The 21,739-nt window shown below is 35.8% G+C and overlaps 4 protein-coding genes across 7 annotated transcripts; 2 read left to right on the top strand and 2 right to left on the bottom strand.

Annotated features, from left to right (window-relative positions):
• The first annotated feature begins 1,592 nt into the window (after positions 1–1,592).
• On the top strand, positions 1,593–5,449 carry rhof (ras homolog family member F). The gene is made up of 5 exons (XM_058789046.1): positions 1,593–1,732; positions 2,024–2,111; positions 3,653–3,762; positions 4,040–4,174; positions 4,410–5,449. The coding sequence occupies exons 1-5, from the start codon at positions 1,604–1,606 to the stop codon at positions 4,575–4,577; spliced, it is 630 nt and encodes a 209-aa protein (XP_058645029.1). The 5' UTR covers positions 1,593–1,603; the 3' UTR covers positions 4,578–5,449.
• Positions 5,450–6,339: 890 nt separating this feature from the next.
• tmem120b (transmembrane protein 120B) lies at positions 6,340–12,244 on the bottom strand. The gene is made up of 12 exons (XM_058789039.1): positions 12,131–12,244; positions 11,169–11,287; positions 10,961–11,077; positions 10,796–10,855; positions 10,617–10,712; positions 10,441–10,530; positions 9,753–9,818; positions 9,596–9,657; positions 9,423–9,515; positions 9,228–9,292; positions 8,605–8,673; positions 6,340–8,459 (listed from the first exon to the last, which is right to left on the bottom strand). Exons 1-12 carry the CDS (start codon positions 12,191–12,193, stop codon positions 8,346–8,348), a joined length of 1,014 nt encoding a protein of 337 aa, XP_058645022.1. The 5' UTR covers positions 12,194–12,244; the 3' UTR covers positions 6,340–8,345.
• Positions 12,245–12,332: 88 nt separating this feature from the next.
• morn3 (MORN repeat containing 3) lies at positions 12,333–17,468 on the top strand. Of its 4 annotated transcripts, none has more exons than XM_058789042.1 (6): positions 12,333–12,464; positions 12,585–12,730; positions 12,963–13,120; positions 13,195–13,354; positions 15,976–16,160; positions 16,370–17,468. In XM_058789042.1, exons 2-6 carry the CDS (start codon positions 12,586–12,588, stop codon positions 16,490–16,492), a joined length of 771 nt encoding a protein of 256 aa, XP_058645025.1. In that variant the 5' UTR covers positions 12,333–12,464; position 12,585; the 3' UTR covers positions 16,493–17,468. The 4 variants fall into 4 exon arrangements, with proteins under 4 accessions (XP_058645025.1, XP_058645026.1, XP_058645027.1 ...); XM_058789043.1 differs by having other exon boundaries at positions 12,357–12,378; XM_058789044.1 differs by having other exon boundaries at positions 12,361–12,464; positions 12,571–12,730; positions 13,243–13,354.
• Positions 16,524–20,759, bottom strand: orai1b (ORAI calcium release-activated calcium modulator 1b). Its single transcript, XM_058789045.1, has 2 exons — positions 20,449–20,759; positions 16,524–18,967 (listed from the first exon to the last, which is right to left on the bottom strand). Exons 1-2 carry the CDS (start codon positions 20,566–20,568, stop codon positions 18,419–18,421), a joined length of 669 nt encoding a protein of 222 aa, XP_058645028.1. The 5' UTR covers positions 20,569–20,759; the 3' UTR covers positions 16,524–18,418.
• Between the last annotated feature and the right edge of the window lie 980 nt (positions 20,760–21,739).

The following is a 21,739-nucleotide window of genomic DNA, read 5'->3' as shown; positions in this document are numbered from 1 at the left end:
CCATTGGTAAAATAAATTAAGTAAGGTTTGTTATACTCACATACTAACACTGAGGTTTTGCTTTGAACAACTGCCATTAGCTGGTGGTTTCGCATATAATTTTGCTTTGTATTAAAGACCATACATTTTCATGATACATGTCACTATAAGCAGATTAAGTACCATCTTAAAAGATCCAGTCCTTTTATGAAGGCTAGTGTTTATTTTGTTGGCTATTCATAAAAAAGTTAAGACAAAGTCAACTTACAATCATTTAGGAACATAAAAATGATTAAGGAAATAAAGAATAAACAGACATGAACTTTAAAACTTTAAAGTTTATTTGTAAATGTATAATATTGATAATGATAACAATATAATGATATTTGGTGCATTTTTAACACAACTGCAATGCTATTTTGACCACTGAGCATCCACGACCAGATTTATATAATAAATAAATAATAACAAAAAAAGTGTAAGGATTCAGGACCTTACCAAACTTGCCATGATGTGCTACTGAGGCACAATCGTCTCATATGTTCATCTCAAAATAATATATGCAAATCTTTTTAAAGTGGGAATTTGAACTGAATCATTTTGCATTTAACATCGTAACTCTATTATTTTTAATGTTTTTAATAATTCTTACTAATAGACAAGCAAATCATTTTTAAGGAATAAAATTAAATAGTAAAATACATGAATTAATGTTTATATACATTTATTTTTATTTTGTTGTTGTAATGGGCAGATTTATTAACACCTAAACAACTAAAAGTAAAACTATAAAAAACATTGTTATTCCTTGAAATATAATAAATGGTAACTAAAGTAAAATAAAGTTTAAAAAAATTTTTTTTTTATTTTAGCTAGTTGGTGAAGTAACATTTCTCATTTTCATTTGGTTTAACTTGATGTCCTAAAATAACCAAAAACTGAAATAAATAATAAAAACTATATAGGAATATTAAAATGGCAATAATAAAAACACAAAAGAAAATTATTCTGAATGATACTAAAGTAACACTTGTAATAGGCGTGTGAATCTCTTGGTAATACAAATAATAAAACTTTTAGTGATGTAATTGTCATTAGTAATAAAGTCACACTCCTATATAATTCACTTAATTCTCAACAAATTGCTAATATAATCACTGCAATGATGTTTTTTGCAATATCATCCTAAGCATACTATTCAGAGTAACGCTCCACCCATGTAGACGGGAGAATGTGAGAAATGTGAGAAGATTTTCAAAGGGCCGTCTCAGTTAAAATGTAGTTAGGAAGTAAACTCTCCTGACCGGCTGGAGGGAGTGCCTTCATGACCCCCGCCTAGTGATGGTGCAGACCGTGTGTAGACAGGCACAGGAAAGAGTCACACATGTTTAACAGCCTCAATTACAGTCGCACGCTCTGATCTGCTGTGGTTCTTGAAAATACAGTCACATGGTTTGAAAAGAAAAAAGGCAAGAGGAGGAGGAAGTTGAGACCAGATAGCAGCATGCTTACCTGGCAGATTGTTAGTCTCACGTTATACTCACCAATGAATTTACCTGACACTTCTGTGCACTTGGGCACCTGTTGGAGGAACTGACTCGGCCGGTGAGGCCCGCGAAAGGACATGACACAGAACGGCACTGCAGCCGGCAATGGCACTCAAACTGATTCTCTCAAAATTGTGATCGTCGGAGACGGGGGTTGTGGGAAAACATCTCTGCTTATGGTGTACGCCAAAGGAGATTTCCCAGAGGTAAGCTTTTAGATGAAATGACAATTTTATGTCGGCAAAGTACAAATTAATTTATTGTAAACCAGATTTACTTCACTTGTGAAGATAGTTACAGAAATAACCGTTTCCAAGAGAAGGAAACAGTAATTTGCACAACATCCTCAGCAAGTTTTTCCACTTCCAGACAGCAATTTTGGTTTCTGCCTACGCCTTGATTGTACTTCAGATGTGTCTTGCAGAAACATGAACTTTTTATGCACCGTCATCAATTATACGCCTGTATTTGTCTAATTTTATATTGATGCTCAACAGAAATATGCTCCATCTGTGTTCGACAAATATGTCACGACTGTATCCTATGGAGGGAAAGACATTCAGCTGAATCTGTACGATACGGCAGGTGAGTGTCTACAGACACCAGACACACCTCAGATACCAAACCCATTCTCTATTGTGACACGCTTCATTGATTAAATATTTAGGCAGGAATGTTGAGTGAAATGGGTGTGAGGCCATTAGTAATAGTTTTCATAGCTGTCATCCCTGAGGTCAGGCCGCACGCACACTTTGATCACTCTATAAATTATTTACAGTATATTACAGTATTTACTTGAAATAAATGACATTTTAGCCATTGCAAAATATTCATATTCTAAGTATCACCCTCCAGTCTTTTAGCTGTGGCTTGTTGGGCCAGAATCTGTCTGCGGATATGGTGCAACACGCTAAAAGCCACTACTGAATGTGTAAATTTGTGGATGAATACTGCACGCATTTAAAATGTTAATAATTTAATTAAATATTTAAATTTAGTAGTTTAATTATCATGTACACTACTGTTCAAAAGTTTGTGGTTGGTAAGATTTATTTTTATTTTTATTGGATGGAGTGAGTATTTATTCAGCACGGATGTATTAAACTGATCAAAAGTGACAGTAAAGACATTTATAATGTTATAAAAAAAAAATTAAGTTCTTTTGAATAAAAAATCCTGAAAACAAAGTATTATGGTTTCCACAAAAATATTAAGCAGCACAGGTTTTTTTTATTTATTTATTTTTTAAGATTTGATATATGATCATGTGATACTTTATACTGGAGTAATGATGCAAAAAATTCAGCTTTGCATCACATGAATAAATTAAATTTTAAAATATGTTCAAATAGAAAACAGTTATTTTAAATCATAATAATATTTCAAAATATTACTGTATTTTTTGGTGACCATAAAATACTTTTTTTTTTAACTCCAAACTTTTGAACAATAGTGTATTTTTGTAAAATGTGCATATAAAGTGCAATAGGATATTGTTACAGAACAGTTTTTTTTGGTTATTTTTGAAGCTCCAAATTGGTTGAAAATGGGTTCTACATTCAATATTTGTTCAAACATATCAGAACTGTGCATTCAGGAACTTCAGGATATATTTTCACATTTTTACAGTGAATGTATTGCTACAGGATAAGGAAGTTGAACACTGATCATCAGACATTTTATACCTTACTTGGAATGTTGCACATTCTTGTACTGAACTAATCATTTTTACTCATTTACTGCCCTCGGTGAACCCCTGGCTTCTATATAACCTGAATTTCTCCATGATAAATTCTTCGAAATGCTTTTTCTTCTCTTTTCTAAATTGAACTGCATCTTCAGTAATCAAGCTGCTTATCAGACCCACAATTCTGCCCGGACCTTCTCTGCCTCTCAGAAACAGGATGTCGAAGCCAGGATGTGGTTTTCTACCACATCTCGGTTTTTCGTCAAAATACTTTGTTCATAAAATACGACATACAGGAAGATGCTGTATATGGTCAGATGGCTCCACCTCTGACTTGTTTAGAAGCATCGCTATAGAAACGCTCCACATAATGCAGTGTTGTTTTCAGGTGTCAGTGTGATATAATGACGTCATTTCCTTCTAATCTGTTTACTGACAGGCCAGGAGGACTATGATCGCTTGAGGCCTCTGTCGTATCAAGGAGTAAACCTTGTTATCATCTGCTACGACGTGACCAATCCAACATCATTCGACAATGTCACGATAAAGGTGATTTACCTTCACTTGTTCGTCAGGTGAAAGTCTGTTTTAACTTGGTTTACTTTGACCTGAAGTGTAGATGATTACAGATGGACCACCTCTGAAAACAAACAGTATTTCTGGAAGCTTCCTGTCGTGTCAGTTCAGAGGAATGTGCCAAGCCCTGTTTAAATAAAGGCACAGCAAAGGATACAGTACACCATTACAGAATTAAGGAAGCCCAGAAAATGTATTTATGTAAAAGAAGAAGTTCAGTTTTAAACAGTTTTTCTCTGTTCCCCTACAGTGGTACCCAGAGGTCCATCATTTCTGCCATGACGTCCCCATTATCCTAATAGGGTGCAAGACGGACCTGCGGAAGGACAAAGAGAAGATGAGGAAGCTCAAAGCTTTAGATCTGGCGCCCATCACCTACCTCCAGGTTGGCGTTACATTTATATTTATTTATTTAACAGATTTAATTTTTATCCAAAGTGATTTACAAAATAAAGAACATCACAAGCGCACACACACACACACACAAACACACACACACACACTCGCATACATTGCTGCTTAATATTTTTATGGAAATCGTATGTATATATGTATATGTGTGTGTGTGTGTATGTACACAGATATAGATATGTTAACCGACCTTCATGTCTCTTTCTTAGGGTGAACAGATCCAGAAGCAAATGAACGCTGAGATATACCTGGAGTGTTCGGCTAAATATAGAGAAAACGTAGAGGACATTTTCAGGGAGGCAACCAAGCGAGCGCTTGCGGCCAGGGCTAAAGCAAGACATCTCCGCAAGAAGAAGAAACGCTGCACTATTCTGTGACCACTGCCAGAAGAACACACTTGTTCAAGTTTTGTATATATGAACTAGGATATTCTGTAAACATTCTGGAAACATCTGCAAAGCTTCTCACAATTGTTTAAGCTTTCTCGAAGGAATATTGTTCAGGATGCGTGGTGTGCGTTTTCTCACAATCTGCCCACCAAGCAAGGCTTAACTGTTTGACAGAGGTCACCAGTGTGTGTGTATGATAAGTCTGTAATGGTCCACACGCCACATCCTTCTGCTGGTGTTACTGATATGACTTGATGGAATTTGGTCTGCCATTGTGGATCTCATAGGAGATGGAAAAACTGCTGCTGATGTCTCAGGGATGACTATACATATATCACATTAGCCCCTTTCACACAGTAATACCAGTAAATTGCCGTTAAATTACCAGAACGAATTTACCAGTATTTTTGAAAAGGTTCTGTTCACACATGATCTCTTTACGGCAATTTACTGGTAATTTTCCGGAAAAGTCTGTATGTGTGAAAGGGCTTATTGTCACATTTTACATTCAGTTACAATCGGTGTTGTTGCACAACTAACTGAAGTACCTGCCACTATGTTGCACTGGGTGTAACATGTTTCTGTTGTGCAATGCATGTTATCGACTTACACAATAGTTGCAGTTTTTAAACTTTGAATTACAGTATTTTGTGAGTCTATAAAGCTTTCTGAACAAAAAATGGTGGCCTATGGTGTACAAACAATCCTGGAGATTTGTAGAAATATTTACAACATTTTAACTGGAACTTCTCTTTTGTTTCTTTCAGTACGGGGATGATTTACTGTATTTTCAGCTCTCACACAGATGCCAGAAACTGAAAAGTATTATTATTAGCACAAATAAACCTGTGATATTTTAAGATAGGCCATATGTTGTGCATAAATGCAAGTGTTTTGCCTAATTAAGTAAATCGACTAGATAATGTCACTAGTAAAATTCTGTAGCTCTGCTTTCGTTAGACATCGGCACACATGCTTTCATTTTGCATGACGCAGTTTTCAGATATCAGGCAGACAAATGAGTGAAAATCTCTGTTTTCTTTGCAAAACGAATTTGGTCAGAATACAAGAGCTTGATCTTGTGGTTAGCGCAAAAACTCCGGTTTAGCAGGATGCGACTGCGGCAACGGAAGCCTACAAACACTGCTGTCGCGGCGACGAAGCGAAGAATGAAATGTTACTTCAGCATGAAAATATTATCAGTGTTATTTACTGATACTTTCATTGAGTCTACTCTGCACTGTTAGTCAATTATTTTATGTACATAAATTATTTATAATTATAATATTATAATAAAGTATTAAGAAAATCGCCTTGTCCAATGAAGTTCTTAGCAATGCATATAGGCCTGGCTATTACTAATCAAAAATTAAGTTTTGATATATTTACAGTAAGAAATTTACAAAATATCTTCATGGAACAAGATCTTTACTTAATATCCTAATGATTTTTGGCATAAAAGAAAAATCGATCATTTTGACCCACACAATGTAAATGTACCCGTGCTACTTATGACTGGTTTTGTGGCCCAGGGTCACATTTCATTATTATTTGTCAGGTAGTAGGAACATACTAGGTTCTAATAACAAGGTGGAACATTTCATTTGATGGTGGTTTTCTAAATAAACGAGTAACGAAATAACAATCGCTTACAGTACCTTTATTTCACACACAATGTAGAAGCACATGCTTCACTCTTGCGCTCTCTGGTGGTGAAGGCCTAAGTAATAAATTTTCACACGAGGCCACACAAATTGCATCAGATTGAATTTATTTGCTCTATAGCAACAGAAGGTGAATAGAAATCCAGCTTTATATGTAATCGGCCCGTTGGAAACCTTTTCCTCCAGTCCGAAGGCTTATTTTACGTTCAAGCAAAAAGTGCAGTTATTTTGTTCAACACAAAACACTGACGAAATCACATTGTGAAGTGCGACAACTGTTACGCATGATTTACGCAGTGGTTAATTGTGCAATAAAGCATTTCCCAACATGAGAAATCCCTTTAATTACAGCTTTATGCTTCAGGTACAGTTCACTGAGCCCATGAAATTCCAAACAACTTGTAACACTTGGGTTCTAGGCTAAACTAAACCAGGTGTGAACAGGCAAAGGAGAGCATTAAGGCAAACAAATCGTTCTGTAACTAAATGCAACTTCTGTAGTGACCTGCCTCTGTAATATCACATAGGGAAAAGGTCTCCCTGATGGTAAACCATGAAAAACTTTGCTTAAACAAAACAAAAAGTTTTTTTTCTTTGACACGTTCAAAGTAACACAGAAACACATACTGGTTCGTCCTATTACAGTAGCATTCATTCACATTATGCAAGATATAGTTCAGCATTTCTGTTATTCTGACTTGTAATGCAGTTACACGTCTATGCCTTTGAATACAACTACCAAACATGTGAAAATAACAAGGCAAGAGAAAAGGGATGCTCCTAATGTACTATGAAGTGTTACTGGAGCTTTATTGCCATCGTTAATAATACAAATCCACGTTTTCAAGGTGTCGGGGAATATCATGTGACCTATAAATAAAGATGTAGATGAGTTTGTTTCTTCATCAGAACAGATTTGGAGAAATGTGAATGGGTGCCGTCAGAATGAGAGTCCAAACAGCTGATAAAAACACCACAATAATCCACATGACTTCAGTCCACCAATTAATGTCTTGTGAAACAAAAAGCTGCATGTTTGTAAGAAACAAATCCATCATTAAGATGTCTCTTCTGGTCAAAATACGAGCCCATAATAACGCTTCCCCTCTTCAGTAAAGAGTCCATCCAGGTTTTGGACTGTTTTCACTAGTAAACAGTGTTTGATCTGTGCATATTTCTCTCCTGATTCAGACTAAGCAACTTTTTAACTGCAGAAAAATATTATGGATAATTAATGAATTGGTAATTTATAGACTGGAGTGATGTGGATTACTCGTGGATTATCGTGATGTTTTTATCAGCAGTTTGGGCTCTCAACCCGACGGCACCCATTCACGGCAGAGGATCCATTGGTGTGCAAGTGATGTAATGTGAAATGTCTCCAAATCTACATCTTGGGATGGTCTGAGGGTGAGCAAATTTAACATAAAATTTTCATTTTTGGATGAACTATTCCTTTAATTCAAGAATTTGGCTTTGCTCAATCACTGTACTAACCTAACAAGCCACAACGTGCAAAACACATCTTTCCCTTAGAGTTGCCCTGTTTCAATGCTTTCCCACAAATATGTAACATATGCTTCAGCTAAAATGCCTTGTATGAGAACAAGTAGTTTAATCACTATGCAGCTTTTAAAACCCATAACAAATCCCTTTGAGATGCTTCAGTGAACTGAGCATCTGCAGTTCTACAGCCTTCCTGCTGCGTTGCATAAAGTTTAAATGTGGCTTATTGTAAACATATCCATGCACAGGAACAAAAGTGAAGTGAAGTCTCCTCGCTTATTGAGTATACAGTGTCTGAAAGTTGTCAGTGGTTTCGAACCCAAACGTCACCCTCTAACTGCTGTGATTGCATAAATAAGAGCAAAAACAACATGGCAGACGATAGGGCAACGTGACATGAAATCTTGATTTTCACTGCTGCTGCTGAAACGAGTTCGGGGAGACGTCAACATCTACCTCCAACCCTCTCCAAACAGCACGTGGGACGCGACTCCTATAGACGAAACAGTTTTGTGCGCTTTGAAGTTCAGTTCTGTGAGTTCATCACTGGCCACGCTGCGTATGAAATCTTCCAGTTGGCGTCTCATCAGTTATTTTTGACCTTTTCTTTGTTTTTCTGGAACTTCTGGTGGACCACTTTCAAAGTAGTGAGGAAATTTCCCAAGAACAGGACGAGAAACGTCCAGGCCAACATGAACACCTGAAAAATGAAATATTTAAGTGCAAAAATCGATCTGCAATACTGGCAAAATTAATAACAGTACAGGATGAGCAATGTGCAGAATATTAATACTTGGGGTTTTAAGCAATAATAATGATGTTTGACAAATTCAACCGCTCTTTACCTGCCATTCCTTGCAGTCATCACGGGCAGACAGCTTAAAAAGAGTCACAGCATTGTACAACTGCCAAAACTGACCAGAGGAGAGAAAACCAACACATTTATCTTACATGCCTGTCAACTGAATCAATATATATACACTGTTCAAATGTTTAGGGTCAGTACATTTTTAAAGTGTCTTTTGCTTACCAAGGCTGTATTTATTTGACCAAAAATACAGTGATATTCTGAAATATTAATGCAATTTAAAACAACTGTTTTCTGTTTCAGTATATTTCAAAATGTAATTTCCTCCTTTGATGCAAAGCTGAATTTCCAGCATCAATACGCCAGTCTTCAGTGTCACATGATCCTTCAGAGATAATTGCAATATGCTGATTTGCTGCCCAAGAAACCGTTCTGATTATTAATGTTGATAGAAATCTTAAGTAACATTGTAAATGTCTTTACTGTCCTAATTTTAGTTTACTGACCCCAAACTTTTAAGCAGTAACCTTCATAGATGTCGTACTGTAAAATGCATGAAACCTTTCAGGCAACTGATTTTTTAAGGTGGCTGTAAAGTTGAATAAAAAAATAAAAAAATTTCATGAAAAATGAAAGAAACACTTAAACGCTGATACTCACATGACCAAAGAATAGAAACGGAAGGAGGAATGTAAGCCCCCTCCACATCCATGATTGAAAGCCCTCTGTAAGAGTAACATGAGAGGTCAGTCTGGGCTCTGACTTCAGGCCAAACATGTAACATCTGCGGTGTGAACCGATGACATCATCCAGGTCAACATTTCTCCCATGATTCAAATCGGTCACAATGCTTACCCACTGTCAGGTCCAGCTGGTTTCTTTCCCCCAGAGCCCGTAACCGATACAAGCAGCCGCTCTGATAATAATACTGAAGAAACTGCACACAACCTGCCAGAGAAACGTTAAACAATATAACAACAAACAAAAGACACACAAACCACACTGAGCAGCTAATAGATTATACTCACTCTGATAGATGGAGAAAGCCAGGAACTGACTTCTGAACATCTGATACATTGGACCTTCTGGCCTTAAAAAGAGACAGAAACAGAGAGTGGTGATGAAATACAAGCTGGTGATGGGAAAAATGATTCATTTATATGATTTGTGGCTTCAAACACTTACCATGTCAACATAACACCTGATAAAAAGGTTGAGACGTAGTGATGTGACACCCACCAGCCTTTAATTCTAGAAAGAAATAATAAATGAAAGGTAAATCATAACCATTCCTCATAATGCAATAAATAAATGAACAGATAAAATATTACAACAAAATAAACAAAAACCAAAAAAAATCTAACAGCCAAACATGCAAAAACAAGTACAACCAAATAAATAAACAGACAATCAAACAATGTGCTACAACCAAATAAATACACAAGAAAAACAAAATGACCACTACCTAATAAGTGATGTAAACAAACAAGAGAATACAGTCAAATAAATAAATAAATACACAAAATCAAACAAACAAAAAGAATTAAACAACCAAATAAACAAAAATGAAAAAAAACAAAAAACAAACAAAAAAAAACAAACAAACAACCAAATGAATAGACAAAAAAAATAAACAAAATACTGTGGCCAAATAAATAAACAGACAAAATAAAAATAAATAAAATACAAAGTTAATTTTACTTTGGTTTATTTTAAGCATTTTGTCTCAAAACAGATTGTTTATTGATAGAATAGAGGAAGGACAGGAAGATACTGGGAAGAGAGAGTCGAACCTGAATCTCCCACTAGCACCACAGTTAACCGTTAAGTCACAGCACTGACCAAATGTACTTTAAAGTGAACGTGAACTCACCGTGACCCATTGCTCATGAGGATACTCTCTCTTATTGTCAATGTGCAATAATACCACACCAATAAAAAGTTGAAGATTTCATCTGTAACCCTGTGAACGTGACATCTGCATGTTAGACTCCAACAGCACAATTTCCTCCACAAAATAACATTAATTATTGAGATCTCTCGTCTTACCGGTAGTTGAAAAGGAAGAGGCAGGTGACAGCACCAAACATTAGTATTATAGTCATATAAAGTTTGAACTTCTCATATTCATCTTTGTACGCAAACCTGTTTAGGAAATCACAAAATCAGCAATTATGTATTGGGAAATCTCTCTCTGCTCAATGGACATGCTCTGGACTCTGACTCACTTGGCTTGGTTGCTGAGGAGTGTGACATTCACATTTCCAAGGACCAAATTTAAGTACAGTCTGAAAAGAGAAGACAACGGTTTTAAGATAGTAGAAAAAACCTCAAAACCAAACCACACAACCGTTGTACTACTATACATATCAGAATGAAGAACTAAAACTCACCCGTTTTTCTTTGGCAAATAGGACTCCATGTCAAAAAAGACATTTTGCCTTTCTTTAATTTGAACCTTCAGGTCATTTATCACCTCCGTTTCTTTTTCATTGCAAGTTTTCGTACACCTGTTTGCAACAAAAGAGTAAAAGGATCCGTTTACGTCATCGTGAATGTGTTGCTCAAGATCTTTAGTAACATCTGAATCTTGGCTCTTACTTATGAAGACTATGCTTGAGGTCTTTCAGGCCTTTTCTTTGCTTGCTAATGGCACTGCTGCATATCGCTTGCAGGTTCGTCAGCTCCTCCAGCTTCTGTCTGTAGACTTTGTGCGTTTCCTAAAATACAAAATACACAAAGTCACAATAAAATCAGAATCGTTTCCTAATACATGCATGACCTTTCAATGGGCACATGCATCCTTTGGATGCTCCATTTTAAGCATGAGGTATTTCGAACACGAGAAGGGCATTTTAAACACGGGCCAATCCTTTCTATCAACTCTAACTAGGCCTGGTAACACGTTACCGCTAATTTTTAATGGTATTTTAATGGTATTTATATATAACTTATATCTCAGATGGAAATACTATGGTTCTTTGATTTGTACCATAGTACTGAATATTTTTGCTCAAGGTTTTTACATGGTACACCAGGGTAATTAAAATAAATACCAGGGCACTACCATGGTATATACCCAACAACAACAACAACAAAAACCCCATAGTATTACCTTGATACCTTGCCCTAAAAGGCACTTTTTTGTAGTACTCAAACCACAGGAGCTTCATGAACTTCACTGACTAGAGCTTCACCATCCTGTAATCTAACCTTGTCTATCACGATTTTTTACAGTTGAGCAACAACTCTTGGTTAACATCTAACCTGGTTTAACCAGTTAAATACGTGAATCATTATCTACCCAACTAACACACCAAATTTATTAAAAGAATAAAATATATACGCGAATATATTTATTCATTTAAATATGTTTTTAGAGAACTGATGCTGGTTAAATACACATGTACAATAACAAAAGAAAATCAGGTTCATCTGATGAGCTATAGCCTGTTAGCCGCGTCACAAACATCCAAAACAGACGCATTTGCTTCCTAACTAACACAAGATTCATCTTTAGGCTACCAGGGCACAAATATAACAATCATCCGTTCAGTTCAAACCTGTAATTGCTGATATTCTTGCTCTATTTCTGTCCATTCACTTTGACATCTCTCCAGTGACATTGTACCCGTCTGCGCTGGCGCTGCTCTGCCGCACACTGCCGCTAGTTGGCGCTCTAGCGATTTATATAAGCTCTGCTTCTTCGCCCGCCCACCAATCACAGGCCAGCATAAGCTTCCGTCGCCACCTAATGACCGGGAGCGTCAAGGCTTGTTGCTAGGTTACCGTACACGAATTCTTTTGACAGGTAAGGTTTCGAGATCGACCGGTTTAAAGTTTTTTGTGGTTGATTGAACTTTATTTACGTGATTTAGATGGTGAATGTGGTCACAGGTAAGATTGCTTTATGATTACCATAGTCATCTATTATTGTATTTACACTTTTTAAGTGTTACAAAAAGTATTATAGTGATAATAATATTTTAATGATAATAATCAGATTTTTATGTGCAGTATGCCCTTCTTGAAGAGACCCCAGACTACAGAACCGCTTGTAAGACTCTGGGACAGAAAAGCCCAAAAATGTGGCCCGCATCACACTGTGTATTCTGTCAATGGAGATCAATACACAGGCGAGTGGATGGATAATAAGAAACATGGTAATATTTAATGGACTGAATATTTAATGGCATGTTTTAAACATTACAGGCCTTGAGGGTCACTGACAGTTTTGATAGGCAAGCCTTAATTTAATTTACTTTGTTATTTAGATGTGTTCTGCAGATTACATTATGTGTTCCTAGGAAACACCGCATATCAAAGCTTGATTTGGCAGAATGATTTTCTCTCCATTAACAAAATGTTCCTGAACGTAGCTTTTACTCTGATAAGGAAAAGGGACGCAGGTTTGGAAGAAAACAGGAATGATCTATGATGGGGCCTGGAGGTGTGGAAAGAGAGAAGGCTATGGAACCCTGAGCAAGACTGACCCTCAAACTAAAGAGTATGTGAGGGTTTATGTTGGTTCTTGGCGACATGACAAGAAGGATGTAAGTATCAAACACTGTTTGTCATCATACGGTCCATAGTTTCCACATATAAATTGTCGGCCTTTTGCACAAAGGGCGCTGGGACATGTTTGTACAGTCCGTCTGCTTTCTATGAGGGGCAGTGGAAGGAAGATCAGAGGAGTGGATGGGGACAGATGCAGTATGAGAACGGGGAGCTGTATGAGGGAGAGTGGCTGAAGGACAAACATCACGGACAGGGTTTGCTTCTGCTAGGTACGGACTTAATGAGCCAGCCTGGTGGATCTCACTAAAACATGTCCAGATCACTCGCATTTTTCACCAATATATATATATATACAGTGAGGAAAATAAGTATTTGAACACCCTGCTATTTTGCAAGTTCTCCCACTTAGAAATCATGGAGGGTCTGAAATTGTCATCGTAGGTGCATGTCCACTGTGAGAGACATAATCTAAAAAAAAATCCAGAAATCACAATGTATGATTTTTAACTATTTATTTGTATGATACAGCTGCAAATAAGTATTTGAACACCTGAGAAAATCAATGTTAATATTTGGTACAGTAGCCTTTGTTTGCAATTACAGAGGTCAAACGTTTCCTGTAGTTTTTCACCAGGTTTACACACACTGCAGGAGGGATTTTGGCCCACCTCCACACAGATCTTCTCTAGATCAGTCAGGTTTCTGGCCTGTCGCTGAGAAACACGGAGTTTGAGCTCCTCCAAAGATTCTCTATTGGGTTTAGGTCTGAGACTGGCTAGGCCACGCCAGAACCTTGATATGCTTCTTACAGAGCCACTCCTTGGTTATCCTGGCTGTGTGCTTCGGGTCATTGTCATGTTGGAAGACCCAGCCTCGACCCATCTTCAATGCTCTAACTGAGGGAAGGAGGTTGTTCCCCAAAATCTCGCAATACATGGCCCCGGTCATCCTCTCCTTAATACAGTGCAGTCGCCCTGTCCCATGTGCAGAAAAACACCCCCAAAGCATGATGCTACCACCCCCATGCTTCACAGTAGGGATGGTGTTCTTGGATGGTACTCATCATTCTTCTTCCTCCAAACACGTTTAGTGGAATTATGACCAAAAGTTCTATTTTGGTCTCATCTGACCACATGACTTTCTCCCATGACTCCTCTGGATCATCCAAATGGTCATTGGCAAACTTAAGTCGGGCTGGACATGTGCTGGTTTAAGCAGGGGAACCTTCCGTGCCATGCATGATTTCAAACCATGACGCCTTAGTGTATTACCAACAGTAACCTTGGAAACGGTGGTCCCAGCTCTTTTCAGGTCATTGACCAGCTCCTCCCGTGTAGTTCTGGGCTGATTTCTCACCTTTCTTAGGATCATTGAGACCCCACGAGGTGAGATCTTGCATGGAGCCCCAGTCCGAGGGAGATTGACAGTCATGTTTAGCTTCTTCCATTTTCTAATGATTGCTCCAACAGTGGACCTTTTTCACCAAGCTGCTTGGCAATTTCCCGTAGCCCTTTCCAGCCTTGTGGAGGTGTACAATTTTGTCTCTAGTGTCTTTGGACAGCTCTTGGTCTTGGCCATGTTAGTAGTTGGATTCTTACTGATTGTATGGGGTGGACAGGTGTCTTTATGCAGCTAACGACCTCAAACAGGTCCATCTAATTTAGGATAATAAATGGAGTGGAGGTGGACATTTTAAAGGCAGACTAACAGGTCTTTGAGGGTCAGAATTCTAGCTGATAGACAGGTGTTCAAATACTTATTTGCAGCTGTATCATACAAATAAATAGTTAAAAATCATACATTGTGATTTCTGGATTTTTTTTTAGATTATGTCTCTCACAGTGGACATGCACCTACGATGACAATTTCAGACCCTCCATGATTTCTAAGTGGGAGAACTTGCAAAATAGCAGGGTGTTCAAATACTTATTTTCCTCACTGTATATATATATATATATATATATATATATTGCATAAAGAAACTGAATCCTGTTTTCAGGGCAATTAACATAGCATTGTAACATTATTTTTATGACAATTAAGTGCACATTGTTTGTACAGAAAAAAAAAATGGAAATAAGCATAAAATCATAACCACAAACACTACAGAATATATGTATAATAATGAATTCAGACACGCACACACACACACATAATTTAATGTCTAATGTCTATAATGTCTATCATAAATAATAAATTACAATGTTTTATTTAGAATTACATTTTATTTAGATAAATGTATTTATCAATAATATATAATGATGTAGTGTGTGTGTATGTATATATACGTATATATTAGTGTACTTTAGTGCTGTCAAATCAATTAATCCAAAATAAAAGTTTGTTTCTATGTGTGTACTGTGTATATTTATATATAAATACATGCACATACATGTATATATTTAAAAATATATGTAAATATAAAAATATATACATGTATTCATATTTATATATGATTCATGTTATATAAATATATATTACATATATTTCTTAAATATATACATGTGTGTATATTTATAAACAGTACACACACATATAATACATAATGCATTTATATGTATATGAAATCATTTATATTTAAGTTTATATTCAAATATTTAAGTTTAAATTAAATAATGCATTTTTTGCATTATGGTAATTTGGTTTTTATATATCATGAATAATAATACGATTTTATTTAGTATTACATTTTTTATATAATAAACATATATAAAAGATAGGAATTAACTTTTTTGCATTATGGTAATGAGAATTGAGGGGGTTCTTAATTAAAATGATGTAATGCAAATAATCTTAATTGTCCTAAAAATTGGCTTCATTGCAGAGTAAAACATTTTTTTTTTGCGCTGTGAATTATTAACAAGACATTTTTTAATCTTTTTTTGTAAAGCTAATGGAAACCGCTTTGTGGGCACCTGGAGCGACGGACAGAAAAACGGACACGGCAAGTTCTTCCACCTGGACAGAGGTCAGCTGTACGAAGGCTTTTGGGTTGACGGCGTTGCTAAGTGTGGAACCATGTCTGATTTTGGGAGAGAAGCAGCGGTTAGACCAACAGTGTATCCAATTCCCAAGGTAAATGATTAACGCTGATGTTTGCTCATTTGCATGATTTCCATTTTAACAGTAATGCATGAAGCATTACCGAGAACACAAGCTTTCAGTCATAGGTTCTGACCACTGTAACAGCAAACAGCTCAAAACGTTTTGTTGATTTGCATGGTGTATTACCTAATGCAGATTCAGAAACGTTGTGGATTACAGCTCTGCTTTTATGTCCAAAGATTTGCCTACAGGATTCACAGGCTGTGCTGATAGAGGCCCGAGCATATTTCACTGAGGACAAGGAGAAATCAACAGAGACCACGATTCCAAGTCATACCGTTGCTAGGCAATATGTACCTTGACAATATCCTGAAGACAAGAAAGGCAGACTAGTGCAGTGAAATATGTTTTATCAACCCCTCACTCACAATAAAAACACAATCACACGATACAAAAAAAGTTGTTGGCACATTATGCATCTACTAGTATTTAACAAAATGCTCATTTTGGAAAGAAATGCATGTCATAAATTATATAAAAGAACACAAAAGGATGTTTGGTTGAAGTTGGTTTGATTAAGACTTTAATTCAAATCTATAAAACTGAGTTTTTAAATTCCAGCACATGCTGTGCACTAATAAAAAGAGCTTCTGAATCAAACTTTACACACAACATGGATATTATTTCACATACTTTGGGGAAAAAATCATTGTATTTCAATTTGGCAATACTGAACATGTTAATTAAATGTTGTTTTAGTCATTTTCGTCAATGCTGCTGATGTAACTACATGCTTAAATGGTCCTCTGCTTAATAAACACTTTGTTTCAAATGTGCTCGCTAGCATAATCGCACAATCCTGCCAGATCTTTAGCCGTGACGGCTCTAAGCACTTTGTCCAACATCAGAGTGAACAGAGGCCCCTGTAATGGGAAGCGGTTTCAAATACTACCAAAAAAGGTCAGACAAACATGTTGATAAAGTGACTTTGTTTCTACTAAGATGTGCTCATTCAGGGGTTCATTTAGGGAAAAAAAAACTGAGTTTGAATTAGACTCAGATTTTTATTTGATTCAGCTGTTCAACAGCGAAGCCATGATTCAGAACGCATCAAAATTATTTGGTCAAGTGGGCATAAAAGTGTCCCCTGCACTGTAATAACTTCAAACAAGCCTCTCATCAGTGTTTAAAAAAGTGTTTTTGTAATAAACAAAGTAAACTCGTGTCTGTAAGAATGTAGCTTGCCTTGTGTGAAAATAAAAACCTTGTAAGTAACAGAGCTGGCACAGCTGCCATACTGAAATAAAGGATTTTCCCTGTGGTGAATTAAAGGAATAGTTCACCAAAAATGAAAAATTGTTGAAAATTTACTCAACCTTAGGCCATCCAAGATGTAGATGAGTTTGGAGCAGATTTTAGAAATGTAGTATTACTTCATTTGCTCACCAATGGATCCTCTGCAGTGAATGGGTGCCGTCAGAATGAGAGTCCAAACAGCTGATAAAAACATCTCAATAATCCACAAGTAATCAACACCACTCCAGTCCATCAATTATCATCTTGCAAAGTGAAAAGCTGCGTGTTTGTAAGAAACATATTACTTTAAACCGTCTATTCTGGCCAAAATACAAGTCAATAATCCATACTAACGCTTCCTCCAGTGAAAACATGTATCCCCTGTTGTCCTCTCACCTATTAATACTCTGTTTACTGACATATTTGTTTAGACCTGTTTTGACTTGTAAACGGTGCTTGATCTGTGCATATTTCTCACCTGATTCAGATAAGACGACTTTTCACTGGAGAAAGCAATATTATGGAGAAAGTACAAATATTATAGCCATATTTTTAGTTAAAAATGCCTTAATGGATTACTTGTGGATTGTTGTGATGTTTTTAATCAGCTGTTTGGACTCTCATTCTGACGGCACCCATTCACGGCAGAGGATCCATTCTCCAAATCTGTTCCGATGAAGAAACAAACTCAAATACACCTTTAATGGCCTGAAGGAGAGTACATTTCAGGAAAATGTTCATTTTTGGGTGAACTATTCCTATAAGAACAGAAAAAAATGAAAAGAAAATATCCATAAAACATGCAGTGCATGCTTTCACAGTTATCACAGTCTGACTGGTATTAGTAAATAGCAGAAACATTGGACAAATCCTCAACACATATAAAACTGGACACTTTAGTGTCCACATGCAACAGATAGGTCGAAAATACGATGTGTTGCAACACTTGACAAACCTAAACCATTAACAGAAGCTCTTTCCCAAAATCAAAACTAGGGGTAAAGGGAACTGGGAGACTGTAAGGTAGACGCCTCCCCTCGGTGGTCCAGTTCGTTCTGTAAGTCCTCCAGCTCTTCTAACTCTTGAAACTGCCTGTCGGTTTTGTGGCTGACCAGTGAGCGGTAGAAATGCACAGCGAAGACGATAAAAATCAAGCCGAAAGGCACCATGATGGAGGTAGACGTGATCGCAGCGGCCACCCCGGCGGATATAGTACCGTTTTTCTGGTCCTTCGGCTTAATGGGTAAAAACTTGACCCAGCACAGCAGGACCACCTCGGCCAGGAAGAGCAACGTTCCAATGACTGTGGAAAAAGCCCAGGCCAGCTCAATGTGGCGATGCATTCTCTCGTGAGGAGACTCCTTCACCGAGTTGAGGTTGTGCACATTGCTGACCGCTTCGATGTTGGGCAGGATGCAGGTGCTCACCATGAGCGCGAACAGGTGGACAGCCACCAACACAGTGGTGCAAGCACTGAACGCGATGAGCAGTCCTGGGGGATAGTCGTGATTAGTGTCCAGCTGTACTTCCACCATGGCCACCTGTGGAATGAAAGGAAAACACAGGTAAAATACAGCCCTTGAACTCAACAAATATTGTACTGTAACATCAGTCATTATAATGAGAAAACTAGCATTCCTTTTAATTCTCTACTCCATAAATTGAATTTTCAACACCATTTTGCAGAAAACCTGACAAAATCATTTTATGTATCGCAAATGATATGAAATGTTGCTAGCTATAAATAGTGTAATAGACTATAATTAAACATAAAGATAAATTATATATAAAATCATATACATTTATTTATTATTAGTAATAAATATGTAAATAACATTTAAATAATTGTGTATATTTAGAACTATATATATATATATATATATATATATATATATATATATATATATATATATATATATATATACATATTAGTGCTGTCAAGCGATTAATCGCATCCAAAATAAAAGTGTTTGTTTACATAATATATATGTGTACTGTGTATATTTATTATGTATATATAAAGACACACACATACAGCATATATTTTGAAAATATTTACATGTATTTGCATGTATATATTTATATTAACATAAATTACATCATACATAAATATATTTAATATATAAATGTAACATATTTTTCTTAAATATATACATGCATGTGTGTGTATTTATATAAACATAATAAATATTCACAGTACACACATATATTAAGTATATAACAAAAACTTTTATTTAGGATGCGATTAATCGTTTGACAGCACTAATATATATATATATATATATATATATATATATATATATATATATATATAAAATATTCTATCTATCTATCTGGGAAGTGTTAAAAATGATAAAAATGTTTTCAGCTTGTCTATTTATATATGTACAATAAATAACACATTATATATATGTATATGTGTGTGTGTGTTTAAAAATGTATCACATTTTTAAGCTGATCTATCTATCTATCTGGAAAGTGTTATAAGTAATTCTAAAAAATGTTTTTTTAAAATGGATTTGAATGTTTTTAAAGCTTTTATACTCAAGAATAAATAATGATAACATTAAACAAACCGTGCATTTATGTTTTAAGAACATTCTAATGTGAATTTAAGTGGTAAATTTGCAAATTAAACTGTAAGATGTCTCAAGAGTCGGTTTGGCACTGAATTAAAGTGCAGTGCAGAAGACTTAAGAAGTTGTTGAGATTTTTTTGCTGCATCCGGGTAATATACAGCACTATGCTTCTCGTGATGCTCTTTAGAAACATCACTAAGTAAAAACTGCAGCCACGTATATATGTACAGTATTTAGCTGAGCATTAGCACGAGCTAAACAACTGTGGCTGTCAGTTTGTGATTGCAGATGCATCATATAGACTCGAGTCATGCGCCTTTGAAGCCAAAATATTCGCTTAAACTTACACAACATTATTAAAAACGCGCTTTCTCAGTGTTTATACTGCCGGTGCAAACTGAACATCCACAGCACTAAATAAACAGACGCGAAAAACAACTCACCATTGCGAAACCGGATAAAAGAGCAGACGTGCGACTGGACGCTTTGAGTTTGGCTCTGCTCAGATAAAGCTTTCTCCAGGACAGAGCCTGCAGCGAATGCTCGTTCCGACTCATGTTCATCCGAGCGGAGATTGTGAGAAACTATCCGAGAGATTCAGCGGAGCCGGAGCATTGCGCTGGGTTAATGGTGAATCTCCAGCGCTGCGCCTGAACGAGACAGTCAGCTGGCTTGCTCAAGTGAAACTACTAGATGCATCGCGAAGGCATTACCCACAAGCCTTCGCGACAACACATGAAACTGAACGATAGATCATATTTGCCACAAAATGAAGAACAAACGAAACTGTTTTGACACTTTTCTGGGAAATCATTTCTCTTATTGGTGTGTGAACATAACAGAATCAATGTAGGTGAATATTCTGTATTGGATCATTTCTTAACAAAATATAATAATAATAATAATAACTGTAAAATTGTAAATGTAAAAAAAAAAAAAAGTAATTTCATATGCATTATATAATATATTTTTCATAAAATAATTATGCATTATTTTAAAAAACCTTTAGATTATTATTATTATTATTTTTTCTGGAGCATTTATTTTTTATTTCTCTTTGCTATATTAGCAAATATTCACATTTTGATAAAAAAAATCATAAAACACTTTTACGTCAGTTGACATTATGCATTATTAAAAAAAAAACATTTATATTTTTATTTGTCTGGAGGATGCATTTTTTTTTGTTTCTCCTTGCTATATTAGCAAATATTCACATTTTGATAAATGTGAATATTTTATTATTTAATAATATCTAAAAATATAATTGTATTTTAGTTGTCATTATGCATTATTAAAACAGTTCTGTCACATATTGCTTCTTGTATATTGCAATATAAGCAAATATGCACATTTTGATGTCAACTAGTCACCATTAGATAAGTAATTAGTAAATAATAAGTAAATATTACTAATAATTATAATGCTAATAATAATTTAAATTATTATTTATTACTTTAAATAGTCATTGGTGAAAGAGTTAACATAATTTGGGGACAACTTTAAGTTTTTTTAAACTAAAATAAAAATAAATGATATTAAATATGACAATATTATCTGTTATAAACCTTACACTTTTTTATAGAATGTTCCAAATAATTGTGATTTAAAGTGAGCCGATTATGCACACGTATCTCTATTGTAACTGAGGCTATAACGTGTGGATGTAATATTAAAAGATGTTTAGTTACTGTTGCACTAGCAGAGTGTCTTGATGAAGCACATATGCACGAG

Source organism: Onychostoma macrolepis, chromosome 10 (genome assembly GCF_012432095.1).
Source record: "Onychostoma macrolepis isolate SWU-2019 chromosome 10, ASM1243209v1, whole genome shotgun sequence".
NCBI lineage: Eukaryota > Metazoa > Chordata > Actinopteri > Cypriniformes > Cyprinidae > Onychostoma > Onychostoma macrolepis.
The sequence above is the reverse complement of the archived record's forward strand: the minus strand, read 5'-3'. Positions and strand labels throughout refer to the sequence as shown.

Coding starts and splice junctions, on each gene's coding strand:
- rhof (XM_058789046.1), top strand. CDS start 1,604: ATGACACAGAACGGCACTGCAGCCGGCAATGGCACTCAAACTGATTCT. Junction 1,733..2,023: donor CCAAAGGAGATTTCCCAGAG/GTAAGCTTTTAG, acceptor GATGCTCAACAG/AAATATGCTCCATCTGTGTT. Junction 2,112..3,652: donor GAATCTGTACGATACGGCAG/GTGAGTGTCTAC, acceptor GTTTACTGACAG/GCCAGGAGGACTATGATCGC.
- tmem120b (XM_058789039.1), bottom strand. CDS start 12,193: ATGTCACTGGAGAGATGTCAAAGTGAATGGACAGAAATAGAGCAAGAA. Junction 11,288..12,130: donor AAGAATATCAGCAATTACAG/GTTTGAACTGAA, acceptor TTTGTATTTTAG/GAAACGCACAAAGTCTACAG. Junction 8,674..9,227: donor CGTTTCTATTCTTTGGTCAT/GTGAGTATCAGC, acceptor TCCTCTGGTCAG/TTTTGGCAGTTGTACAATGC.
- morn3 (XM_058789041.1), top strand. Junction 12,731..12,962: donor GATGGATAATAAGAAACATG/GTAATATTTAAT, acceptor TACTCTGATAAG/GAAAAGGGACGCAGGTTTGG. Junction 13,121..13,194: donor GGCGACATGACAAGAAGGAT/GTAAGTATCAAA, acceptor TTTTGCACAAAG/GGCGCTGGGACATGTTTGTA.
- orai1b (XM_058789045.1), bottom strand. CDS start 20,568: ATGAACATGAGTCGGAACGAGCATTCGCTGCAGGCTCTGTCCTGGAGA. Junction 18,968..20,448: donor TTTTATCCGGTTTCGCAATG/GTGAGTTGTTTT, acceptor TTCATTCCACAG/GTGGCCATGGTGGAAGTACA.